Here is a 24,204-nt window from a genome sequence, read left to right on the forward strand (position 1 = left end):
AATGTGGGCTCATTTGCCTAAAAGTTTTCCCACTTGACAAAAAAGAGGGTCTGTACTTGCAGGCGCGTCGGGGCAGGCAGCGGTTTAGCGTGGCGAGAAGCTGTGCGTGGGGCGATGCAAATTTTTTATCGGGTGGTGATGGGAAATTGAATGGGCTCGAGTCAACATGGCCCAAGAAGTTAGGTAAACAGCGCCTGCATGCGCGCGGTTGGATGTGTGTTGGTGACGAAAGCTTCGGGTGGTGTTTGGTAGCGTGCTCTCACAGCCGTGAACGCCAGATAAGCTAGAGACAGAGTGTAGTGGAGTCGCCTTGCATGATTCGTTAGCCCGTACGGTGACTGCGCCTGCAAAGAGAAGAGAACAGTGGCTGAACATCTACAGTAGGGGTCATTCCAATCCCCTTAACTCTCTCCGAGGAAGACTTGTTGGACTATTGGGGTCAATCATAGCCTTCATTAATTCTGCTGTTTACAATGTTACACGCAGTCTGAAGCTCTGTTTAGTGGCAGGCAGTCGTTAGTACAACTCTCTAGTGTTAACACACAATAGGCCTATAGCATATATCTTACACGTGTTCTACCAATCTTCTTTTAGCACCAGACATCACTCCCGCAGGCCCCACCTCTTTGGATATCTCATTAGTATACCTGTTTTGTAAGCGTCTTTTCAGCGTTATTACGGTAAGCAACTTTGTTACTTCTTTAATGGTACGACGTTCTTTTTCCGGTTCGTAAAATTCCAGCTTTACAGCTCCGCCTCCCTCCTGTTCTTGACTACATTTATCTCTAAAAGTACAACGGTGGCTTTCTTTATCGGATTGGTGTAATTTAATGAACTGTCATTGTGTTGTATTGGTAATTGTAAAACAAACAGTAAATTACCTGAGCCTATAAAATCAGTTGACGGCTTGATAAGGGCATGGATTTATGACCCTGGCCGGCACACGCCGGTTGTCGCTGGTCGACTGACCAGAGATTATTACGGCCATAAAAATCTCGGCCACCACAGCTTTCCCCGAGCACGGTACGACTTAATGGGCTCTTACTTCATGAATGAGGTATCACTTAGGAAGAAAAGTCTCATCCATTTTGTTTGATACCACCAATCAACATGTCCATATTGCAGCCAACGTGGCTGTGAGATGTCTGTGGCTACAGCCATGCCGCTAAAGTATTCCACGTCCAAATAATCATGCCGTCATAAGAATCATTACTACCGAAGCAATGGTTCGAATGCAGCATTCCTGTGATGATCATTTGGAGTAAATCCGATTCGTGATAGATCGTTTTTGTAACCATTGAGAAAAGTTCACTTGTATACCCTGTTCAGCCTTATTCAAATTCCCTGTGTTGTGCTACCTTCAGTGTTTTAATCATCGTCAGAATATTATTTTGCCAAATGGTGGGTGGTTTTCTCGAGGAATAAATACCTTTCTAATGTTGTTTCATCCATTGAGCAGTGATCATTGATCAATTCATTGACTTAGGGTTCCTCGTTTTCAAGTTGAAGCTTTGAAGTATTAAATTGTCCGATAAATTACAAAAGGATTTCAGTTCACACAAAAAGCCCAAGACCAGAGGCAGTTTGTAATAATTTGCTTTTAGAAATATCAGTCATCAAAAGTGATCGGCTTAAACTTACTTTCGCAAGTTATTTCAAATTAGAAATGCTGTGGCAACTGCTACGCTATAACTGTGTGATTTTAATCATGGTTTCCAAAGGAATCCAGAAATTCTTTTGCCTCTAGCCAAGATATCCCTGGGAAAACATGTATATATACGGAATACAAAAGATGGAATACGGAATGTTTCTGCTTGTTAAGATAAGTTCAAACATGTAAAAACGCTGCAAGTTAGTAGACGTATTCTGAGGTCACGAATACCCAGTCAGAAACATCGTTAACCATTAATGGTCTCGTCGTATGTTCAAGCTGGGAAGCATATTTCACGCCTTATCGCAGCCTACATGTCCTACATTATTGCCGTAAGTAATTGAAAATGTCAATCACTAATGCTCGGTCGCACCATCACGATGGTTTATCTTCGATCTGATTATCATATTGATTATTTGTTAATCTTCCATTGCCCGACAATCATTGCGTTCCCGCTAGCCTTTTTCTTCCATACTTTGCCCATTGAATGAAGAATTCCCATCCTTTTATCAGGCTGGTACCGCCTATCGTCAGTGCTCTGGCGTTTTCTTTTCTATCTCTAATTCTTCGATCGATTTTGCGCAAGTTTTGTGCTGAGATCGGGTGGCTTAACTACAGGCGAGGTCAAATTAACAAAGGGAAGTTGTTACAGATCTGAAGGAGGTTTTCCTGCAATTGTGTTTGGCAGGAAAACTGGCGGGCTAGACAATTTGAACATTAGTAAACATAATTATTTCGAAGGGTTGATTTCTTTCGCTTGCTTTTGCAGTCCAAGCATTTGTGACATTCTTCACAAACCGATTTACATTTTCTATCTCCTGAAAAGTAACTTACAGTTAGGTAAGTCTTTGTGATTGCCACCACACTCACTGTTGAAGGGACACTCGAACTTTCCTTTAGCCAAATAGATATACAACTGTACATGTACATTTACATTGAATCTATATTGAGTGGTATGTCTTGGTCACCTTAACCCAGAAATTTATACTTCATGGTAAGGTGAGTTTCTGCTGAAATGTTTCAAAGGAGTTAATCACACTGCCAATTAGCAATGACATGAAACGCAATCAACAACTCCAATTTGCAACCTTCTTCAAAGAAAAAAGTGTCTTGCCTGATGGAACGGAGTGTTGTGGCAAGACTCGACGTCACCATACTGTGAATCCAGTGTTACGTGCTTACTTAAAGCATGCTTTAAGTTGATGTTTTTGTGTTCATGTAATTATTCGTGTAAATATTCAGAGGGGGTAAATGCATGCTCAGTGCGTAACTACAGTTTCATCACAGAACGAACCCAAACACCAGTAACACCAGGCGACAGGAATTGTTGAATGTCTCGCACAGTGCACCACTTGGTGCCCTTTGCAATTTCTCGCACCAGTTCCTATGTCATATAGCGCGTGATCGCAGTGATCGTATGAAGACACTAACCAAAACTAAAAAATTGTCACTGCAGCGGCTTTGGGTTAAAAAAAACGACAAGTTCATTTAAACTGATCCCGCGTAAGCCAAACTACAGCGAATTTGTTTTGGCTTGCAAATTGCGTTTGTATTTTCTTGCGTAACGCAAATTCAAAACTGAAGTTTCAAGAGTTTTCTTGACCAACCCTTTTTAGTTGTAGCCTTTGAAACATAGGCCCCCTATGTCTAAAAATAGAATACCACCTTTGGTGCAGCCATTACAGTTTTCAGTTTTATTTAGTACATTCTTTATCAAAGGAAGATGTGGTCATTTCGTCCATGTATGTACACAGCATAGCCAACCAGCTTAGTCAGCATTCGATATTATGCAGAAACACAATCATATTGAGAAGTTGTTTATTGTGGAAGTGGAGTGTCTTGGTGTTTACCAAGACTTGCCAAGAAGGCTTTCTGGAATCCCAGCGAGTTTACAGCTGATTTCTAAGGTATTATAACCGATAGACTACAGGTAAACAAGCAGGCAGTTACAACAAATGTTAGTGTTTGCTATGTTAGCCAACACTCTTTACGGACTTTTTGCGCACGTTGTATCTTCATCGAAAGCAGCTGTTTTTAGGGTGTGGTCAGTCGTAAATTACGAAGCAGACAAAGCTACTTGCAGTAGGCAGTTGAAACGTGCGTTGGAAAAAAAAACTGTTGCAGTCGGTTCTGATAGGCCTAATTCAAATAAATACTGTCATTTTCTCATCGCTTGCAATCATTTTACTTTTCTATGTATCCTCTTCCATAAAATTTCCTTTTATCCTTTCCGTGTGCAAACATCTTGAAGATTACATTACACGCTTCACCACTCTCTAAAGGTAGTCGTTAGGAGTGGCCGCACCTCCCCTTCTAGCCCCAAGGTCCAGTAGGCATTTTTAAGGGACATCGAATAATCATTTGGGACCGTTTGTGCATTGAAAACGGTAATACGCAATTCCATGATTAGAGATCAGAAAGAAATTTTCTCATAAGATGGTATTAGAATTGTATTTCATTATCTAACTTAAAGTTTACGGATTGGTAATTTTGCTTTATTAATTTTTCTTTTTTGAGCGGTATTCTCATCAGATTTTCGCCTTGCACTAAAACAGTGGTTTTGTTAGTTTCGCAAAGAAATCAAACATTTGGTGAAGTAAATCCTGGATTGGGAGAAATCTGGAACAAAAGGAGTAGCTAAATAAAGTTGTCCAAACTTGTTCGATGGTAAAATGGCGTGTCAAACCTTCAGTATTCCTTGTTTTTATCAACCGGCGGGTAAAATGCGCGTGGTGTTTCTCGAGGTTTCCACCCTCGTTTTTATTCATGCCTATATCTGTTAAACTACAAAAAATTCTTTTATTATTTTTCGCGATATAATTGAAAAACAATTCGTCTTATTAGCATGACGTTTAAGAAATGTATGCCAGTCATTTTTTTTTCCGAAACGCAACAATGCGAAACCTAATTTAGAGTAAGGTGTCACACATCACGCATGTGGAAAATAACGTTGTACATAGAACAGCGGAGGGAATCGAGAGCTGTTGATTTCTTTACTTTGCCTTTTTAGCAGGTTTTCAACAACTAGGTTTCCGGTGCTTTCAGGCACAAAATCCCAACGCAGTAGGTGGGGGATTTACATCAATTCACTCGACCATTTTGTTGTCACTCACCGCAACCAGTGATTCGGGTTGGCCGTTCATTGTTGGGTCTTTATTTGGGTTATTGTTACTTTGTGGCTATCTGCGCATGGACATGAAAGCTGGAGGAATGTTTTTTGTGTCACTGGGTTAGTAAACGAAAGCCTGAATATTCTCCATATGAACCTATGTTCCTTATAATTTTAAACTACAGTCAGGATGATTAGCAAATACAACGTTCATTTTGACTGGGGACAATGATGCTACCTAATTTCTTTCTTTTCTTTCTTTTGTGGTCGATATTCGACGTCAGTAGTGACAGTGTTTGCCAAAAAACAGATTTGAATTTGCATTTCTTCTCGTAGAATACCTGTGTCGGTTCCGAACCCCTACCCTTTTCTGGTATGGTAAAATGTTGTTCCTTTCACAGACTATCAAAGGCCATGCCGACAATGCTCATGTAGATCGACACACAGGCTGCAACTGGAGGCTTGGGGTGTCTTTTGAACCTCCAATAATTACTGTTGTTACACTAGAGCTTCGCCCTACGGGCATTCACCGCGTCCAATTCCTTGGTGCTCGGCAGCACGCGCTACTTCGACAGCCACGCTGGTTATCTGATATTCTGAGAACTCAAAATGCTAATGCTTATTTCTCAGGTCCACTTTTGAAGGTCATTTTAAAAATTCGTCTGGTAGGAATTCGGTTATCAGGTGTATTGTATGTGGTGTGTACTCGTGCTTCAGCTTACGAGGCAGTCGTAACAGTGAAATCACTGGAGCGGAGTGTTGTGTTTCGTTGTAGGTTCGATAAGCCACGTGGGAACTGTAAATTGAATGTGTTGCTTTTACGGTCCTGTATAACACATGCACATAAATCATTCTTCCATTTTGGCTTGCAGCGTGCTAAGAATGATAGCGCAGGCTAGGGCACTGGGTTATTTCACACCGGTATTCCTGGCACTGTAGCCTTTTTTCTTTTGCTTGGGTGTTTGAAGTGCTCTCACGATCGTCAAATGGGGTCAAGATAACGAAGCGATCAGAGTTCAGCACATCGTTGGCATTAGAATTAACCGGCTGGGTTTGTTTTATCAGGCCGTAGTACAGTGGCGGATATCGTGTGGCTCTCTCTGAGACGAGATCTTGGCGTTGCTTGATCTTTTGTACAGTGTAAGGCGAGAGTTTTAGATGGACAGCCAGCCGACTTTGCCCTCATTCACGCACGCTGCTTCGTTTATGGAATGAAATGTCGATTGCTGTACATAATTTCCCACACTGACAGCCAACATTATATTACTACTCGCCTTCTCGTTTGCTGCGCTAAAGATGACACGTCTTTAACCCAATGTTTGCTGCGGGGATTTTCTGCCATTCGGATTTTTTTGTTGGACAGCGTGAATGATGAACGTGATGCCTTAGCCTAATGCTTTTTCACGTGGTGTGTGACAGATCCCCGTGGTGTGTTTGTCGAGGGAGTAAAAGCAGCTTGGACTTCGGTGGATTGAGGGGTTTGCTGGATTGAAAGAGAGACTACCAAATACCAAGCAAGCACCAGCCGTCATCATCATGGGTCGATCATGGGCTGCTTTGATGCCAGGGTTACTGCTGGTGTGTCTGGCTGTTGACAACGTGTTGGCTGACGTACAAGGTATGTCCAAATTGCTTTTGTCATGCTTTTCTTTTGTCTTTATTGTGTTCATTTATACATGTATCTTGGTACAATTAACAAGTTGGTTTTCTTGGTGTGTGTTTGCATATATTATAGATCTCCTTGAAGGTTGTCTAATTTAATTTGATGAACATTAGAAAATGCATTCTTTGGTTTTAGTATTTTATTTCACAATAGCACAGGTCCGTCAGACTGTATTCAGTGCATTATTAACCGGTTGTTGAACACTTGGCATGCTTGATGTTACCATATCAGAGGTTAATCTGTTATCATTGACTTTAATGAGAAGTGTAAATGTAGGGATTTAGCCTGGCACCCATCAGAATATGACCTGCTGCCAAAAAATGCCACAATGTGTCATGTTCACTCGGGGAAGCTTTGCTCACTTTGCCTCCCTTAATCCAACCCAGCCTCCCCCACCCATAATGTGGTTTCCTCATAGTGAATAATGGTACCCATCAAGCTCATTAAGCAGCTGAAAAGCATCCCAAAATGGCTACCACAAAAGAGGTGAGGCAGGCTTTTGTGCTGGCAGAATGGCCAACCATACCTCCCACAGCATGATATGGCTGGCCCTGCAGTAACCCACTGACTGAACGACAAAAGCCTTGCAGTGGCCTCCGCTGTGTTTAATTTATGGTGTTGACTCAGCCAGTGTTGTTGGACTTTGTTTTCAACCCAAACACGTGGGGCAGACCAGTTGATATTATTATGATAATAATTACAGATCTTAAAAACCCCACACTCAAGAAAATGTACACAAGACTTGAATTATACTGCTGTTGTGAAGTAGGAGGTAACAGTACTAACCAGTCTGGTTGAGGAGTGATTGTGATAACTTTTAAATTCTTGGCTGGTTGAAATGGTACACCACATAGGGTAAACTGATGTCCACCCAATCTGCTATTTAACTGTTGATTTCACTTTGATCATGAAAGATGTAAAATCCTGCATGAGACTTAGGCTACACAAAACATATTATTGTCATTTACACGAAAGTTACACAAAAAATCTTACACATTTTCAAGATTGGTTTAAGGTTACAAGTTGCTCATCATGAAATAAAGGTTGTTAGATAAACATTTACACAAACTCTTTTTAACCATTTCTTGAAATTTCAATATTTGTGATTTCATTAACGATACTGTGAATGTGTTGAAAGTTTGTTGATGAAGCCGTATATTTTTGAAGTGTTTGGAGTTGAACGTATTATTGGAGTTCTCTGATGCTTCTTCGTTTGCTTTTGCTTCATACTGCACAAACACCTTTAGGAGGGTTATAAATGCGCAGGCGTAGCGTAATGTTGCCAGCAAGCAAAAACCTTAGTTAAAAGGACAGGGTGCAGTTTAGTAAAGGTCCACAGTCCTAACCATTCTAAACCCAAAATGGCCAAAAGTCTATGCATGATTTCAATGGTCCTTAGAGGGTTGGGTTAATATTGAGTGAAATCTCACTCTCAGACGAGAAAATTCATTAATTTCTGTCCTCTTAAGCAGCAATCTTGTAAAGAGAATCATGTAGTACATGTACATGTAGTAAACATGGTCTGAGATGTGAACATTGTTGGATCATGGTCCATATTACTTGTATTGGAAACCAAGGATGCATGTTACAAAGACTCTTGCTTGGTGACCTATTGTGTATTCTTACAGAGCATTATGGTCCAAGCACTCACCTAACTGTACAAGACCAGTAATGATCCTACAGTTAGAATTGACCACTAATTGACCACTGGGGACCATTATCATCATGGCTATTAGCAGGAATGCCTACTGGTCACACACTATCATACCTTCCCCTGACTACACCTGAGTGTGTGAGAGACTGACACAAATAATCCCTCCTCTGGTTTGATGGTTTCCATGTCTGTCCAGAACTTGGTACCCTGAAAGTTAGACTGAACTTGGAAGTGCATAAGAACCTGCTGTAATGCTGTTATGGCTGTTGAGGACCTGAATATAGCTAGTAATAAATATGATTTTAAGAAATTCTCAAACTTTGAACCATGTATGAAACGTGGCCAGTTGGTTGTATGGTGCAATGTCTTGAAAATTGTGATTTCTATGTCTTATGGGTCAGATTGGAGAATAAACGGTACTTTGTGGATGCAAAATTGGGCAAAAACATTTTGATAAGTTACAATTCCAGTTTGAAAATCTGATTGCAAGTTGCTGAATTCTGCTTTTCATGAAATACAAACAAAACTGAGTCCAACCATATGAAAAACAGACTGAAAATCACCACCAATAAAACAGATAGATCTTTTAAAAGGAAATGAAAATACTCAAGGATATACTTGTGTACATTTCTCAACAGAAGGAATTGTGTAGAGGTTTACTTAGGTTGTTTATGTGAAATTGAGGAAAGCCATCCATTGAAATAAATTGTTGAGGTGTTTACAGGTAAACATACATCAGAGGTCAGGGGTACACATTGACACCTCAGAACGATTTACAGTTAGTCATAAATCAACATTGCCCAAAGATCAACAGTGTCTGTATTCATGAGATAATTATTTGGAAAAAGGGTTTCTCTTTGTGAATGAATTTGGTGATACCATCAGCAGTAGATAAATGTGTTTTGAATGTGGACTGTGGGTATATCAAACCTGACAACTGAAACACAGATTTCCTTTGCAATTTGATGATATTTCAACCTCGACATAGTAGAATTGTAAAGGGGATTTTTGTTCTAGTTTAGCTGGTATTGTTGACTTCATTGAAGACCACCATGAGCAAGTTGGCCCATTTGTCAGCCCATAAGCCCAGGAATTTGCTCAAAGTATCCCTCTTGTCAATCACATTTCAGGGCTTAATGGTACTACTCAAGAACAACTGCCCCTTTTCCTTTTCTTTGTAGTAAGCTGACAAAAAGCCTCAATACCCAATGGATCATTTTTCTCGGTGGTTGAAGGTGTTACCAGCCAGAGGGCAGTAACACCGAAAACCTATCCCTTCCTAACTGTTGGCTGAAGCCATCTGCTAGTAATTTAACACCCACAAGAAATATAATCTGGCTGGCCCCCCAAAAAATGATTCCAGTTTTTTGTTCAGGGGGAGGGCAAGCTGTGCTTGTACATGGACCTTCTGTTTTGTAATTATATGCTGATCATTGGAAAGTGGCAAACGACAAGCGAGAAAATCAATGCTGGGCGTGTTGGGCTTGTCATTTGGGTAGTGTGTTGTTTGTGAATAGCCATCTATGGAGACCTGCAGCTGAACCTGCAGAAAAAAAACAGACAGAAATGCTCCATCTGGATTCCTAAACCTCATTCAGATTGTAACAGATCCAATTTTACTGGCATGATTTCAAAGATTTTATTGACCAAAAACTTCAGCAAATTAAACAGAGTTCAGAACTGTCAGGGTCAGGATTTGATAAGGATCAGTTTGTCTGTTAGCAACGTTTCAGGTGTGTTGTTCTACCGGTTACTGTTTTTACCCTGCTAAGTAATATAACTTGTGTTAATGGAGTTCCCAAAATTAGTTTGGGACTGTTCATTGCTATGCAGGAGGAATTCATGTACTGCGTTCATGATGTATGCCTGTGTTTGTTGTTCTTTTGTTAGCAGATGGTAGTTGGTAGTGGATTTTGTACCTCTTAATTGTAGTCTAATCAAACATATGCACCCTATCAGGTGTTTTAGTAAATACGCAGCGTTTACATCAGGTGGTAGCAAGCTGATAACCGTTACTTCCAATTGATGTTAATGAGGTTTCCTCCCAACTCCCCCAAAGGCTAAATCATGAATTACTGGAGATAATATCTGAAGTGCCAACAACTAAATACAAACAGTTGAATACCGATGTACCAGTAGTTGGGGATGTACTTACTCTTTGTTCTTTTTAAAAGAGAAAATATTTCAATTTCTAAAAATGACTTCATCCAGATTCCATATTGTTACCAGTATATGGTGTTTACAAAATACTGAAAACTATTAAAAGAAATTCAACCTGTATCCTGTCCTCTGTTGGTGCTTCATTTATTCTCTTCAGTTCATCCATATTTTAATGAGGTCAAAAAAGGTGGAATGCTGTTATGTAATTGCAAAGTTTCTAGAAGTTAATATCTGTAATTTTCATTAGTGTTTGCGATTCCAGGGATAATTTAATTCTGTGTTCTCATTCTGAAATTAACAGTGCAATAATGGACAACTTGATTCAGAGTGCACTGATCAGGAACTACACGTACAGTTGCCAAACAAAGTCATTTTTTCCCTTCTTTTAGGACCACAATGCATCAGTTGTGTGTGTCCCTCATTCCATCCTGACCCCAAACCACACACATGCCAAGAGAGAGGTGGGATTAGAAGTGTTTGTGTTCTTGGGAAATACATGTATTCCCTTCAACCTAAGGAAAGGATTATGGACTGATGGTTCCCGCTGGTTGTTGTTGGCCTACTCTTTTCAAAGGGAGTGTCCGAGGGTTGTGATTGCAGTGGGTGTAGGGTGAATATGGGGTCAATGCTAACAAAACCAGGACCTCATTTGGAGGGATGGAGGTTTTGCCAAATTCCTAATGTGTGTTGCCTGTATAAACAGGATTGTCAGTAGGTTGGACACCAGTTACTCTGTTGATGTATGCCAGAGAATCCAGTTAAAATATCTCCCACAATGCTTTGGACACACTGGCTGTTTTTGCTCTGAATTAGGATATACCGTAAAACTTTGTAAATTAAGATGGCAAGGCTCTTGAAAGTTACATGTACATGTAGAACAGGGAGTCTTGCCTGTCTGAAGTTTGTATCATTTAGTATGTCATACTCAAAAGACTGATTCACAAGCATTTTCAATCTTTAAATTAATTTCAATCAATACTTTGACATCAGTCTAAGATTCTTGAGAATGTCTTGCACAGTTGTACTTGGCCAAAGTACCTCCAGCGAATTACTCAAACACATCTCACTTTTGTATAATACTTGCCTGTGAGAAAGGGCTGGGCACTTAATGTGATAATAGAAGGAAGGTGCATGTACGTAGTCCCTCTAATAGTGGCTACATGAATCATTAGTCTACATTTGACATACAGCATATTACCTTGGTAATGGTTTAAGTGCTTGGTGAACTGTTGAAGTAATGGGATTGTTTACTGGTTAACTTGGGAACATGTAGCTGAAGTCATTACCAGTGAGGGTTTGGACAAAAAACAGTGTTATGTGATATGATTCTGAGACGACTTGAACCATTTGAGAGAGCCTGTCTCTGTATAAATTGCGAGTGATGTATGTGGCTTGGTTGCTCATTCCTGATTAGTGAGATGATTGGATGATTGGGTGCTGAATAGTTATGACAGACAGAGATATTTACCATCAATCCTGAAATGCAATTGGCTCGTTGAAGTACAGATTTCAACAAGCTTGATGCTTGGCATCTCTGAGCTGTGATCAAGGACTGAGTCAGATTGAGACAAAGAATTATTGATGATAGTACGGGGGTTTAGATAATTTTCTTCAAGCCATGAGTAAAATACCCACTTCCCTTCTTAGAGTACAGTACACTAGCCTTCAGTATTGTTTCATATTGTACTCTTCTTCTTCATGAGAGGGAGAGTACTGTACCCTCAAATAGGTGGAGGAATTGAGTACCCATAATATGCGAGTTAGTCCTTTGGCCTTAGTAAATAAAGTAATTGGTCTACTTCTTGTTTCTCTTGGAAAACACAGTTAAAAACAGCACTTAGTGATAACCATGAACTCATGACACCATAGACAAAATCACAAAAGTCCATATCACCCTTGTACGGTGGCACATATGAGGCTACCGTGCGTGAGCGGCATGTTAACCAGCGGCCGTGTGCACAAGCCTGGCAGTGGCCATTCAGAAAATCACGGCGCACTTCATTGCTTGGCGGTCAAATGCGCTCACACTCACGATCTGAGTCTCAATATGTCTAAGGTGTTTCAGACCCAAATTTTCCAAATATGAAACCTAGTTTCTTGTAAGTGTACTGGAAAGCCTCTAAAATACCATCTCCAAAAAATGCTTGTTTTTAGCAGATAAAAACCTGCAGATAACTTAATGTTTTTTCATGGAACTTTCGATCTATTCATGCAAAAATCGATGAAAATAGTGGGGTCCCCGCGAGCTAGAAATCAATTTTAGTGCACTATGTCTTTGGGGAGTCTGGTGACCATGTTCTTGTACACAAAACGATCCATGCGCACAACGCATGTGCAGTAGCCCATTCAGTCTGTAACAATAACAAGTTTCGCTTTGAACAGGTCTTTCCCGTCAATTTGGGATTTTCTAAATAATTTTTCATGGTTATGCACGGAGTGGCAGGAAAAGCTGCATGAACATGAACGAATCAGTTTCAGTGACGTTCACTGCAAATGTTACTCTGTCGGGCAGGGCGTACATGAAACATGAAAAATATAGAAACTTATGGTACTCTTTCTGTAGTAGAAATCACTGCGTTTTATATGTTCTACATGAGGTTTTATGCTCTGTATTTTGACTAAATTTCCAAGTCAGGAAGCGTAATCTCTGTGACAGTAGGAAAAACCTTTGCCTGGTGTCACAACTTGAGGATGTCTATCCGAGGAAGCAGGATAGGGCTTGATGCCTAATGGGTATTGGACACTTCATAATTTTTGGCTCATGTGCAGTGTCTCTGCAGAGTAGGGAAGCCTACCTTTCTTTCTGTCAACTACAATGCCTTGAGGTGCATTGCTGGTATACTGTATATCATGGGACCTATTTGGTACGTATAGTTTCCTGTTTTAGCCATCTGTTGGATTATTTCTTGTCAGTTACAACATCTATTAGTTCATGCTTGCAGGTTCGGCATTGTATATTTTCCATCCAGGGAACCTGTTCTAAGAGCTTACAAATGCACATTTGTAGCTGTTGGTCTTAGTAGAATGTCAGTTGGTTGAAAGGTCCTCATTGGAAAGAAAACTGAAAAAAGAAGGATAGGCCTGTAGGATGAATGTGTGTTGAAAAACCTGTTAGATACCTTTACTGTGTTTCAAGAATGTCATCAGGATATGTGTATGTGGCTATGCAGTCTTCAACTTATAGCTGAGCATGTAGCCAGCATCATGGAGCCACAGTGCAACAATTCTTGAGTAGTGATTTATGACTTAACCCCTCATAAAATGTTTAGCTGCCTTCAGTGGCCATAAATGTCACCAGTAATGACTGCTGGTAGTGATGTTAATTCTTCAGATTGAAAATAAAACGTGCTGTGGGGTGGAAAGAAATACCTGTCCCCTCCCATTTAGAAAAAAGAAGGCTCACTCCAGCTCATTCCATAATTCTTCAGAAGTAAATTTGAAAAATTGAATTGAACTAATCATTCCAGATGTATGAATTTTTTAAAGAAATCTGAATATTAAATGTGTGAGTATACTGTGCCTACAGGTTATGAAAAGCCAGTGACAATAAAAATGCAAATTCTTGAGGATTTTTCTTATTGTTTGTACACATTCAGTTACTTTGGCTTATTTCAGTTGTTGGCATTGAATAGCACTCAGGATCAATGGCCATTAGGTCACAGGTCAATGGAGCTGAGTGAGAGGCCAATCAGGGGCATTTTTAGATGTCACCTGACTCCCATGGTGAGTGCTTTACAAAGTCCCCCAAAGGGATCAGTCCAGACAACCACCCACTTTTTATTTTGAGCTGTATTCTGTTGACAGAAGTTGATATTTAAAAAAAAAAAAAATAAAAAAAAAATAAATGGTCACCCGTTCATAAAAGAAAAAGGAAAAGTAACAAATTCTTCAGCACAACTTGGGAATAATCCTTTTGTGGGAATTCATGGAGTCTGATTGATGAGAAAATCTTAAGCAAGTTTTCTTCCTCCTGGATGATGGCTAAATCCTGACACTGCATAAAATTTGTGTGTGATGGATTATCTCTTGACCAAAATGTGACAAGTGATCGATCACTTCATTTTGCAATTAGTACCCAAATCAGGATGTTTTAGGGAAATGGTTGCCATGGAGATGCAGAAGGAAGATTGCGGTGGTGATTAAGATGTTTGTATGGAGAAATGGACTGACACTGGCCTGAAGAAAAGAAAGATGATGGATGGTTTTCATAAAAGCACTCTGATCAGTTTACATGTCCTTGTTGGGAATGGACTGTCTTGCTCACTGACCAGTGTGAGTTGGGCAGTTGTCGGCCCAGTCAAGACAAATCACCAACAGGAAAAAGGTCCTCTTGTTGTAAGCATCCGTGGTTCTCAATCATTGATTCAGCCTTAAAAGCATCTTTTGGCTTTGTGCCTAACTGAATAAATTGGTGAAAAGGGGTAACAACTTGAATTCACTGAGATTAAATTTAATCATCGTGTGTACCACAAGATAGCCCCCCCCCACAAACATATCTTTGTCACAACTGTTTTAAGGTATTCATTTGCATACATGTATATGTAAATACTTATTTTGTCATCTGTCTCTTTTTATCTCACTTTATTTCTCTTCCCTGCAACTTTAAACAGAGGTCTGAGGATGTTGTCCCAGAATTTGAGTTATTATGTGCCTCCTAATCAGCTACAGGCACTGTTCCTTGGTACTTGGTGGGGATATTGAATTCACATTTGACAAACGAGGGGGAGAGAAAGCAGACGTGATGGAGAAGATAGAGCAGGTTGGTTCTCTAGAGCCTGAGGATGGCAGAGAGGAATCAATTAGGACATAGCATAGGTCGTTTCTTGACAGTGTTACTTGCTCCAAGGGAGCATTAGATGCAGAGTTTGATGGCTCTTAAGGCCGAAAATGACAACCAGCAATGGGAAGGAGATAGAAGACATAGGATTTGATTGATTTTGTCCTGGACTGGTCAAATCAGTTTATGGAATTGTATTCAACCTTCTTCTGATATTAAGCAGCAAAATTTCTTTTATGTTAACCATTTTCCTTGGCATTTGTATGTAGGATTTTTGGAGTGAAGAAAACCCTCATCAGTCATGTTCTGAGTTGAAGTAGAATTGTACTGAATGGTGAAATTTCAAAGCAAGTTTTTAAAATTTACTCATCGTCCTTGATTAATTAATTACATATGCTTGTTCAAGAATCTGAAAGATAAGAGAGAGAGAGAGAGAGAAAAAAAAATATCTACCTGCTGTACAATGTATGTGCAAAAACGCAATAGGAATTGAGAAATACGGTTGTTTACTATTAACACGTGGTTTACTATGAATTCCTGTGAATCATAGCGATACCATTTGGATTATGGCAGGATATTTCTAGTACATTTTCTGACCTATGCGCCAATAGCTCTGACACTGTTTACTGAGTTTGTCAGTGCAGTTAATAAATGACCAATCAAATTATACCTGGGTGTATTGTGGCAAAAGACACAGGGTTTGCTGGGTCATGAGGTAATTTATAGGTCATAGAAGGGGGAGTTGATGAAGAAGGATGCTCAAGTCATGCATACATGTACATGTTGATGGATTCACACAGAGGTGTTACATTTTGTGGGAAATCTATTAACTTTAAGGAGATTAAGTTAACAGTCCAGACATAAACACTAATGTTATTTTTTGGCAATTGGGTAAATGATTGATGATGATACAAGTTTATTTTTCATCACTTACATTTTTTGTATATGCCCAAGGGGCTGTTCTAAAGAAAAAAAATTACACTATTGTACAGTGTGTAGACAGTAAATGTAAATATTCTGCATTATGTGTGAAATTTGTAAATGACATTGATGTGTTAGCTTTTATCCTGCAACCAGGACACCGGTAAGGACTTTGTTTGAACTTTGTCATGAAAGTCGACAAAAACCATCGCCAACTGTTTCAAATCGCTGACATGATCTGCCAGGCAGGTTAAAATGAACTGACAGAGGCTCTACTGAGTGGTTGCCATGGAGTTAGTAGACTCATCTATCAGACGAAAGTGACTAAAGTGTCCATGCACCATCTGGCTTTAAGTGTTGGAAGTTTGGATGAGAGTTCAGTTTACTTTTGGGGGAAGAACTACGCTTCCAAATCTCACGAGCAGATTCCTTGTGCAATTAAATTTGCACAGTAGAATTTGGAATATTCTTCCAAACTTTTTCCCAGTGCCAGCTCTTCACAGTACATAGAAAAAAAACCTTTGGGATATCAAGACCGTGTTGCTCACAGTGCATTGTGGAGAAAAAAGTCAACAGCCATTTGTAAACATTACTGAAGATATCCATTTTGCAGATATTCCTTTTTTGATCAAGCATGTGAGTTTCAAAAATATTATTTACGAATACTTTGCATTTCAGTTAATGTTTTTTAGTGTTTACCCTGAGTTTGGGGGCTAATGTAATATCACACTGTTGGTTTAATTCAATTTTCCCTGTTGCTACTGACTGACATTCCTGATTTTCACTAATTCAACCCATTTAGATATAGTCAATAACCAGGTTACAATAATAAATCTCATTTCAGAGACTTCAGTGAATCATTTATTCATCATTTGCAGGCGAGTAAACAGTTTGGAATCACCTGAGGGAGCTTAATTAAAATGAACTTGCCCTGAGGCAAGTTGGCATGCTCCAAGGCCTGGTGGAGCACTCCAGTAAATGACAACCACGCCCCTAATCCACCTGTCTATTGCTGGTGTTAATTGACCAGGAGCACATTAATTAGTGTCTGGAATCCCAGGTCTGTCAATCACACTCATCTATTATATCGCAGCAGCTCTGAGCTCCCAAAATGTGTCGGGGAGGGGGCTGTTGAGTTCATCCCTGAGAAATATTAATCTTTTCCAAATTGTCTGTGCTGCATCCACTAACATCCAGTCTGCCTGGGCCAATTTGTCTCTTTCATTTCCTTTGTTGTTGTTCTGCATTGATTAATACTGAATTATATCCTTTCCAATCTGACTAGAAACGTATTTCCCACATGAGAATCAGCTTTAACCTGTAAGAAAAGAAAAAGAAATGCTGTGGGCTGTGTGTTCGACTTCCCAAGGGCTGTACAGGTGCTATTCAATAATATCAAAAATTAATCTGTGGTATGGCATGCTAGAGAGTAAGCCTTGGGGTAGCCTAGCTCTCTGCGTGACAGCCTGACTAATACATGTACATGTAGATAGTGATGACTCATAATTTATGGCCCCCCCACCATTCTTGGTTGGATCTTCCAACTTTGTGATCATGGGCCCTTCAGTTCATGAACTGGCTCGTTGAGTTCCATTAATTCAAAATGGAACAGTATGTATTATTCACTTAAATTCTGCAAAACCTGCGAGGAAAATTCCATGTGTGAAAACAATTGTTTTCGGTTCCTCAAAAATGTACTGTTTAACTGTACTATTAAATATTATTTTGAATTAACCAGTACAGTACATGGAGAGGGTGTCCCAGAAAAAAACAAACCCTGAGGAAAGGGTTTGGTTTTTTCTGGGACACCCTGTAGAGGTTATTCAGAGTAATTCCTGTAAGATAACAAAATTGCTCATAATATATTTAACAATTAAGTTAATGAAAATGGGTAATACTGCCTAAAGTTGAATTCTGGATATATTCCAAACTGCAACATATACTTAGCCGTAGCTCATTATTGCAGTTTTTATGGAGACAAAAACTGCTTTCTCTTCCAAAGGCGTTGATTTTATCAGAAGAAATGCGTAGTATTGAATAAAACATTCTCTTTGCATGGAGTGTACACTGATGTTGGACTGAGGCAATTTGTTGCATTTATAGCATGCCAAGTGATGCATAATTCTCAACAAGTTGCCCCCGTTTTTCCATGCTCCATATCCATAGTCAGTCCACTTCTCTACCCATTATAACCATTACTGTATTGACGCTCCTCTCTAACCAGTTCCCCTCTCTCACCGGTTCCCCAAGGGCCTCTCTGCCTCTCTCAGATCAATAGGAGATAGTCGGGAAGGCTTTCTCCGGTATCGAGGTGGGGAGAGATAGGAGAAGACTTGGCCTGGTTTCAGGGAGGACTATCAAATTGTACTGTCAGTCTCAAGTCTTTCTCTTGTGTAAATTACCTGAGGAGGTGTCTGGAATGGTTGTGTCAGGGTCTTGATGATCGATACAGGACTTGTCAGGATTTGGTTTGAGGGGGTAGACACAGATATAAGAAATTCAGAGGTTTGGGGGTTGCTGTCTAATTCAAGTAAAAATTTGGTCTCAACTTTCACTGAACATGGAAGGTGGTGATTTACATTAACTGAAAAGTGTAAGTTTTAAAAACAATCTGAAAAAGTTTTACTACTCCAGACTTATTCAAACCAGCCATTCGTGATATTCTGAAGTCAAAGTGTTTTTTTCTCATATCCAACTATCCTCAGGACCCCCACGCTTGGACCAACCCATTGTAGGATTCCAAAAAGCCCGAGTTGGAAGTAAAATCAAGCTTCTGTGTCCTGTGGTTGGTAATCCACCCCCATTAATGATGTGGAAGAAGGATGGTGAGTCTATCAACACTCTGTGGGAACGATTCAAAGTCTTATCAGCCGGCTTGAAAATTAAGAACGTGGAGATGGCGGATGCTGGGCAGTACATCTGCAGAGCAACAAATGGATTTGGCAGTGTTAGCCTCAACTACACTCTTACAGTTGTTGGTAAGTTTTCAGATTTGTGGAAAACTAGAACTAACGTTCAGTCAGAGATTCCAAAATCGAATGTTGGTGCCCCCTTCCAACCTGTGATAACACTTGAGCCCCAACCATTGTACCACATAAGTTGAGGTGTCACTCTATGTGTGATTGCAGAGAATGGCATCAGAATTGATAGTGTACCTCCTGGGATTTCAAGATTCCTTGCTTGGTCAATGGCAGTGTTAGTAAGGTGCCAAAATTTACATTCGGAACATCCAATATGAAATTTTATCTCTAAATATTCACAAAATTCAAACCACGGTCCCTCAGATTATGTAAAAGAATACTGGCAGTTCTCCTTCACAAATTCACAGACTTTGTCCTTAACCTTCACTGTATGAATAAACACAGACATTGGAAAATCCTATAGTCAAAAAATTTACGTGTGAAGAAAAAAATAGGGCATGTGCATATGATTTGAATGCACGCAATATATCTAGCAGTACCGTTTATAAACCTTGTCACTAGGTTAGTCTGGTACCTGTGATTCATGACACGTTGCCATGGTAATGGGGTTATCACATCAGAATCCACTGTGTAATGTTATTCCTGTCGGAGTGCTAATAAAGGCAACATTGGTCTTGTCGGCTTGAGGCATCAGTCTAGCAAAAATAAAGAGAAAAGAGGTTAGGGCATCCAAGGATAATTGATGGTTTTGAGTCGAAGACGATAAATTAACTGGATATTTACAGGCGACAGTGTGGGTGTCAGTTGCTGGCATGTTGGAGAAAGCACGGTTATGAACATTAAAGCTGACTGAAACCAATAAAACGATGATGTTACATTGGAATGAACACATTAATGTCACTACCATGATGCTTGGCTATGTTTGCGGGAACCATAAAGTAACTTCACAGCAAGAAAGTGAGATTATTGGTAGACTGTAGAAGTCTTGTTTGGATTGGTTCCCAAGCCAACTGCAAAGTGAAGCCAACAAAATTAAAGTTGATGGGATTTTTCCATCAGAGGTGGGTGTGCTCTGCCAAGTCACACTTATTTTCCTTGAGGCTTGATGTCGCTTGAAAATTGAAATACATAGAAATCATCCATCTGCCATTTTGGAGGATTCAAGAAAGTACCCAGCAAGATATGGCTGCAGAGACATGGTTGAAGTTGAGATTCCAGAATTCTTCAATTGATGTCACAGACATATACAAAATACATAGAAGTAATAGTTTTCTTTAGTTTTTTCCCTCAGGATTTGAAAATTTAATTTTTTGGGCCACCTGTCAGTTATATTACTCAGTGTTTTGATGAAAGGTGAATTATTTTCCTTTCATATTCTGTCATATTAACTTCAATTCACATTTCATTCATTCATTTACACTCTGTAATAATACAGGTTCCATGAACTCATATGCTATGCACATGGACTTTTACCCCTTTCACACTTGGAGAACAATCAAGCAATTTCTTTGGCCATAAATGTAGCTTGTGCGAGAATGTTTAATTAGTGTGAGGTATAGAGGGCTGTCACACTGTAATGAGTGAAATGCAAGAGGGCTTCAGCTGGATCATAAGGGGGAAAGTACCAAATGCTATTCCATATGTCAGCAGTGATGTATGGCAGACTGTACATAGCAATGTAATGCTGGCTCCACAGAATGGAGGAATATGAATATGTACTTGGCTGGAGCTTGTTAACCACCTTTGCAGCCCCAGTCACGCTTGTAATCACACAGAAACATTTAGTATTGGAAAAACAGTCCATGGGTTTGATTTAACAAGGAAGGAATAGACATGATGGTACTGAATGACAAGCAATATTAAACCTCACCAAGGTGACGAGTGATGATATCATTCAAGAGAAAATGTTGATTGTAACGAATGAAAAAAAAGCTATGACAGAAATTGCCTGATAAAATCCACAGCATGTGTAGATGAAGTGATGTGTATCATTGGATCCAGGCAAATAGACGCATCATTGCAACAAGATGACAAAACTCATTTTATCTGTCTGTCTAACTCTCTTGACAACTGCTGGAAGTTATAAAAGTTTAAAAAAGTATTTTTATGACATGCATACAAGCACCCCAACAATTCCATCAACAACCCATGGGATGGTGAACACAGTTATGAATTGTTGTTATGGGCATGAACTTGTGCAAGCAGACCATATTTGGCTAGATGACAGTTTTTAGATTTATAGCTGATGACATTGAATACTATGAATAGACTGAACTTGGGCCAGTCTAATATCTCTACAAACAAGCTGTCATGTATTTTACTGTCTCTTTATTTGACCATTTTCAAAGCTGTCTGGACTGTCGCTTGAGCTATTTTTAGCAGAGATTTTGATTGGTTGAGCAAATTAGTCTTTATCTATCCAGCCAACCTGTCTCATCCAATCTTGACACAATCGACCATACCTATCTGACAACCAACATCCTTCCTTGCCATTGTAATTGATTGCGACTGATTTCAACACAGTTGACTAAGTAAATTAAATGAATGTTGATGAATCTGGAGATTGCAAGGAAAGGGGGACAGACTAGTGAGAAGGACTGTCGGTGCCTCCAATCTGTGTCCAGTTATTTGTGTGAAGATACAGACGCTGTAATGTTTCAGTATTAGTCAATTAAAAAAACTAGTTTTTCATCTTGGCCTTTTCCTACAGTGTGTGCCTTTGATGTGTATGGGTGATATTGGTGTGGTATCTATTTTACAAATGTGATTTTAAGGCTAAAACTTAATTAAATTGGGCTTGTACTCTTGTAATTGACAGTTTCAAGTAAAATTTGTTGCCATATAGTCCTTATTTGGACACCATCTTGGTCCAATTCCTAAAGTACATGATCGATCTATGTGGAGATGTGAAAGACATCCGATGCACCTGTCTAATATGAAACTGATCTTGAGTGCCAAAGACTGCCCGCTGTGTCCAATTAACAGCCTCTCCATTATCAACACAGCCCTAGTGACTATCCACTTGAATCTAATAGGAGATTGGACTATTCCGATGATTAGAATGACATTGATTGACAGAAAAAAGTCTATTTTTCTTGATTCTTATCTCATCTCTAAGCAACGGTTGGTGTACCCGTTCCAGACCAATTGGCTCATGCACCTTATATTCCAATATTTAATTACAAATATTAGCACAGTGAGTTCTTATCTCAAGTATGAGTTTTGCTTCATATTTAAATTAAGCAGCCTGTTGTAAGAAAAGAGGGAACAGTCAGAATGTGGATTTGTGATTTCTTAGTTCACAGATTATACATGCATAACGAAACAAATCATCAGAGAGGATATGTACCAGTTCCTCCACAAGTCATTTTTATATGTTTGTTGAGTTCGGAGGGAGCTAAAAATTGTAGTTTTTGCCCATGTATTCAAATTGTGCACTTGAGACTTCTATTTATTATTTTTTGGAATTTGTATCAATGCCTAATGGACTTCCTGCTGTCTCATTTCGTGCATCTGTGCCTAGTCGTTTTCCATGTTTGTACAATGTAGCTAAAAAGTGTCACGGCATTTGGAGATGCATCTTTTTAAGACAACCTTAACAGTTTAGATATATTGCCTCACACCGGATGCATGTACTTGCATGATGCAGATTTCTTAAAAGTTACTAATTTGTCATCTGCCAAGTCTTGCTTTCTCTTGAAATACACTTTCCTTTTGTTGACGCAGCATGCTGTTGCATTACTTTATCTGAAATATGCTCTCTGGAATAAATTGTAAGTTTGGCATACAATTCAGCACGCATTGGGTCTCTACTTTGTGTTTATTGTAGGCAGACTGTTGTGCTGTTTAATGCAAAGACAACCTGGACTATTTTTGTGTTAGGTCTCAAACTGTTGGCATGCATATTCTAAATTTTAATGACTAGTCCTTCAAGAGACCAGCCAGCATTAAAAATTTGATGAGTACACACACTAAAATTGACACTGCTCTCCCCTTTTTTGAGTTGTTAATTTACGGGCCGGGTGTTCTCTGACAGCTGTATTGACAGCCATGGCACAAAGGGGCTGTAATATTGCAATGGACTGGAGAATGTGACCTTATGACCCCAGCTCTACAGTTGGAAGGAGTCCCCTGAGAAAGGCGTCTTATATCAACAGTTGAGACCAGACAAATATGGAACAAGCTCCCTGCTTTGATCTGCTCTCAGGGCTTGCACATTAAAAGGACTTTTGCTGATTTGAGTTTGTATTTGCAGGTGTACATTCAGTCCTATTGATTTGTGTGTTGTGATGAAGGCACTGTAGCTGTATTTACGACATAGTTTTTCTCTGCCACCTGATACCAATGGAATCAAGCCCATGAAAACAGACCTGGTTTTCACTTACAAGGAAATGTTTCTGGTTTCTTGTCAATCTACCAAGCAAGTTGGCTATCCCTTACTCCCAGGAATTCTCTGGGGTGTATTTTGAATGTGGGTTACTCTTTCTTCTTCTCTGCCAATTCTGATAAGAGTTCATTTGTGCTGGGGGTTTGGAGTTTTGGAAATACATCCTAGTTGTAGATGCAGGGATCCTTGTTAATAGTGGAGCTCTGGGACATCCTCAATAATGTCACATATGTGGTCAGTTCCTAGTCTCTTTTATTATTTCTTAGGAATGCCTGCATGAAAATGAGGTACAGTCTTTCTTCCATCTGTTAATGTGTGAGTAGCACTGTCTATAGTGTACCAAAGTGTGACGTCATTTACCGGTAGAACCAGGAAGACTCAAGTGTTGTTCATACAAATGGAACACAAGTGCATGTTGGTTCACGTGCTGGTTCTCGTGCTTATGCCTTTTACTCACTTAATTGTGCACGTGACATATCCACTTGGGTACTTTGTAGGTATTGGAAAGCATGCACAGTACTTGTGTACCCGATTATTAGAGAAATTAACATCGCATTAGGCCTACTTGTTCCTTCATCTGACCATAGAGCTACAAATCGTAGCTCTATGATCTGACAGTTTGGCTAAATATCTCAAGAAAGTTGTCTTTGATTCAGGCCCCTATCAAAACTAGCTGGTGAAATTTGATACATGTAGTTGCACTTAGTACCAATAATTTATGATAAATATGGATTGTTATTTAATCAGACACTTCATTGCACAGGTAATGCAATATTGGTGTAATAATAATTACACTAGCTGTTCTGTACTTGATATTTTAATTTGTCCAAAATATCCAATTACCTGTCGAGGTCGGGCTTCTTTTGGAACTGAAAACAATCATGGCCGCGAATAATCAAAATTTTCACCATTAAGTTCAAATTATGTATAAAGAAAAACAGCACACATGTGCCATATACTG

The 24,204-nt window shown here is 39.5% G+C and overlaps 1 protein-coding gene across 1 annotated transcript in view; it reads left to right on the forward strand.

Annotated features, from left to right (window-relative positions):
* The first annotated feature begins 226 nt into the window (after positions 1 to 226).
* fgfrl1 (fibroblast growth factor receptor like 1) overlaps positions 227 to 24,204 on the forward strand; it is a 33,448-nt gene continuing 9,470 nt past the window's right edge. The window contains exons 1-4 of the mRNA XM_022225066.2: positions 227 to 380; positions 595 to 680; positions 6,180 to 6,378; positions 18,641 to 18,913. Of these exons, the coding sequence (XP_022080758.1) occupies positions 6,297 to 6,378; positions 18,641 to 18,913 (355 nt within the window). The 5' untranslated portion in view covers positions 227 to 380; positions 595 to 680; positions 6,180 to 6,296. The remainder of the gene's footprint in view (positions 381 to 594; positions 681 to 6,179; positions 6,379 to 18,640; positions 18,914 to 24,204) is intronic.

This window comes from Acanthaster planci, linkage group LG13, assembly GCF_054643075.1.
Source record: "Acanthaster planci isolate LZ-2023a linkage group LG13, COTS_SCS, whole genome shotgun sequence".
Taxonomy (NCBI): domain Eukaryota; kingdom Metazoa; phylum Echinodermata; class Asteroidea; order Valvatida; family Acanthasteridae; genus Acanthaster; species Acanthaster planci.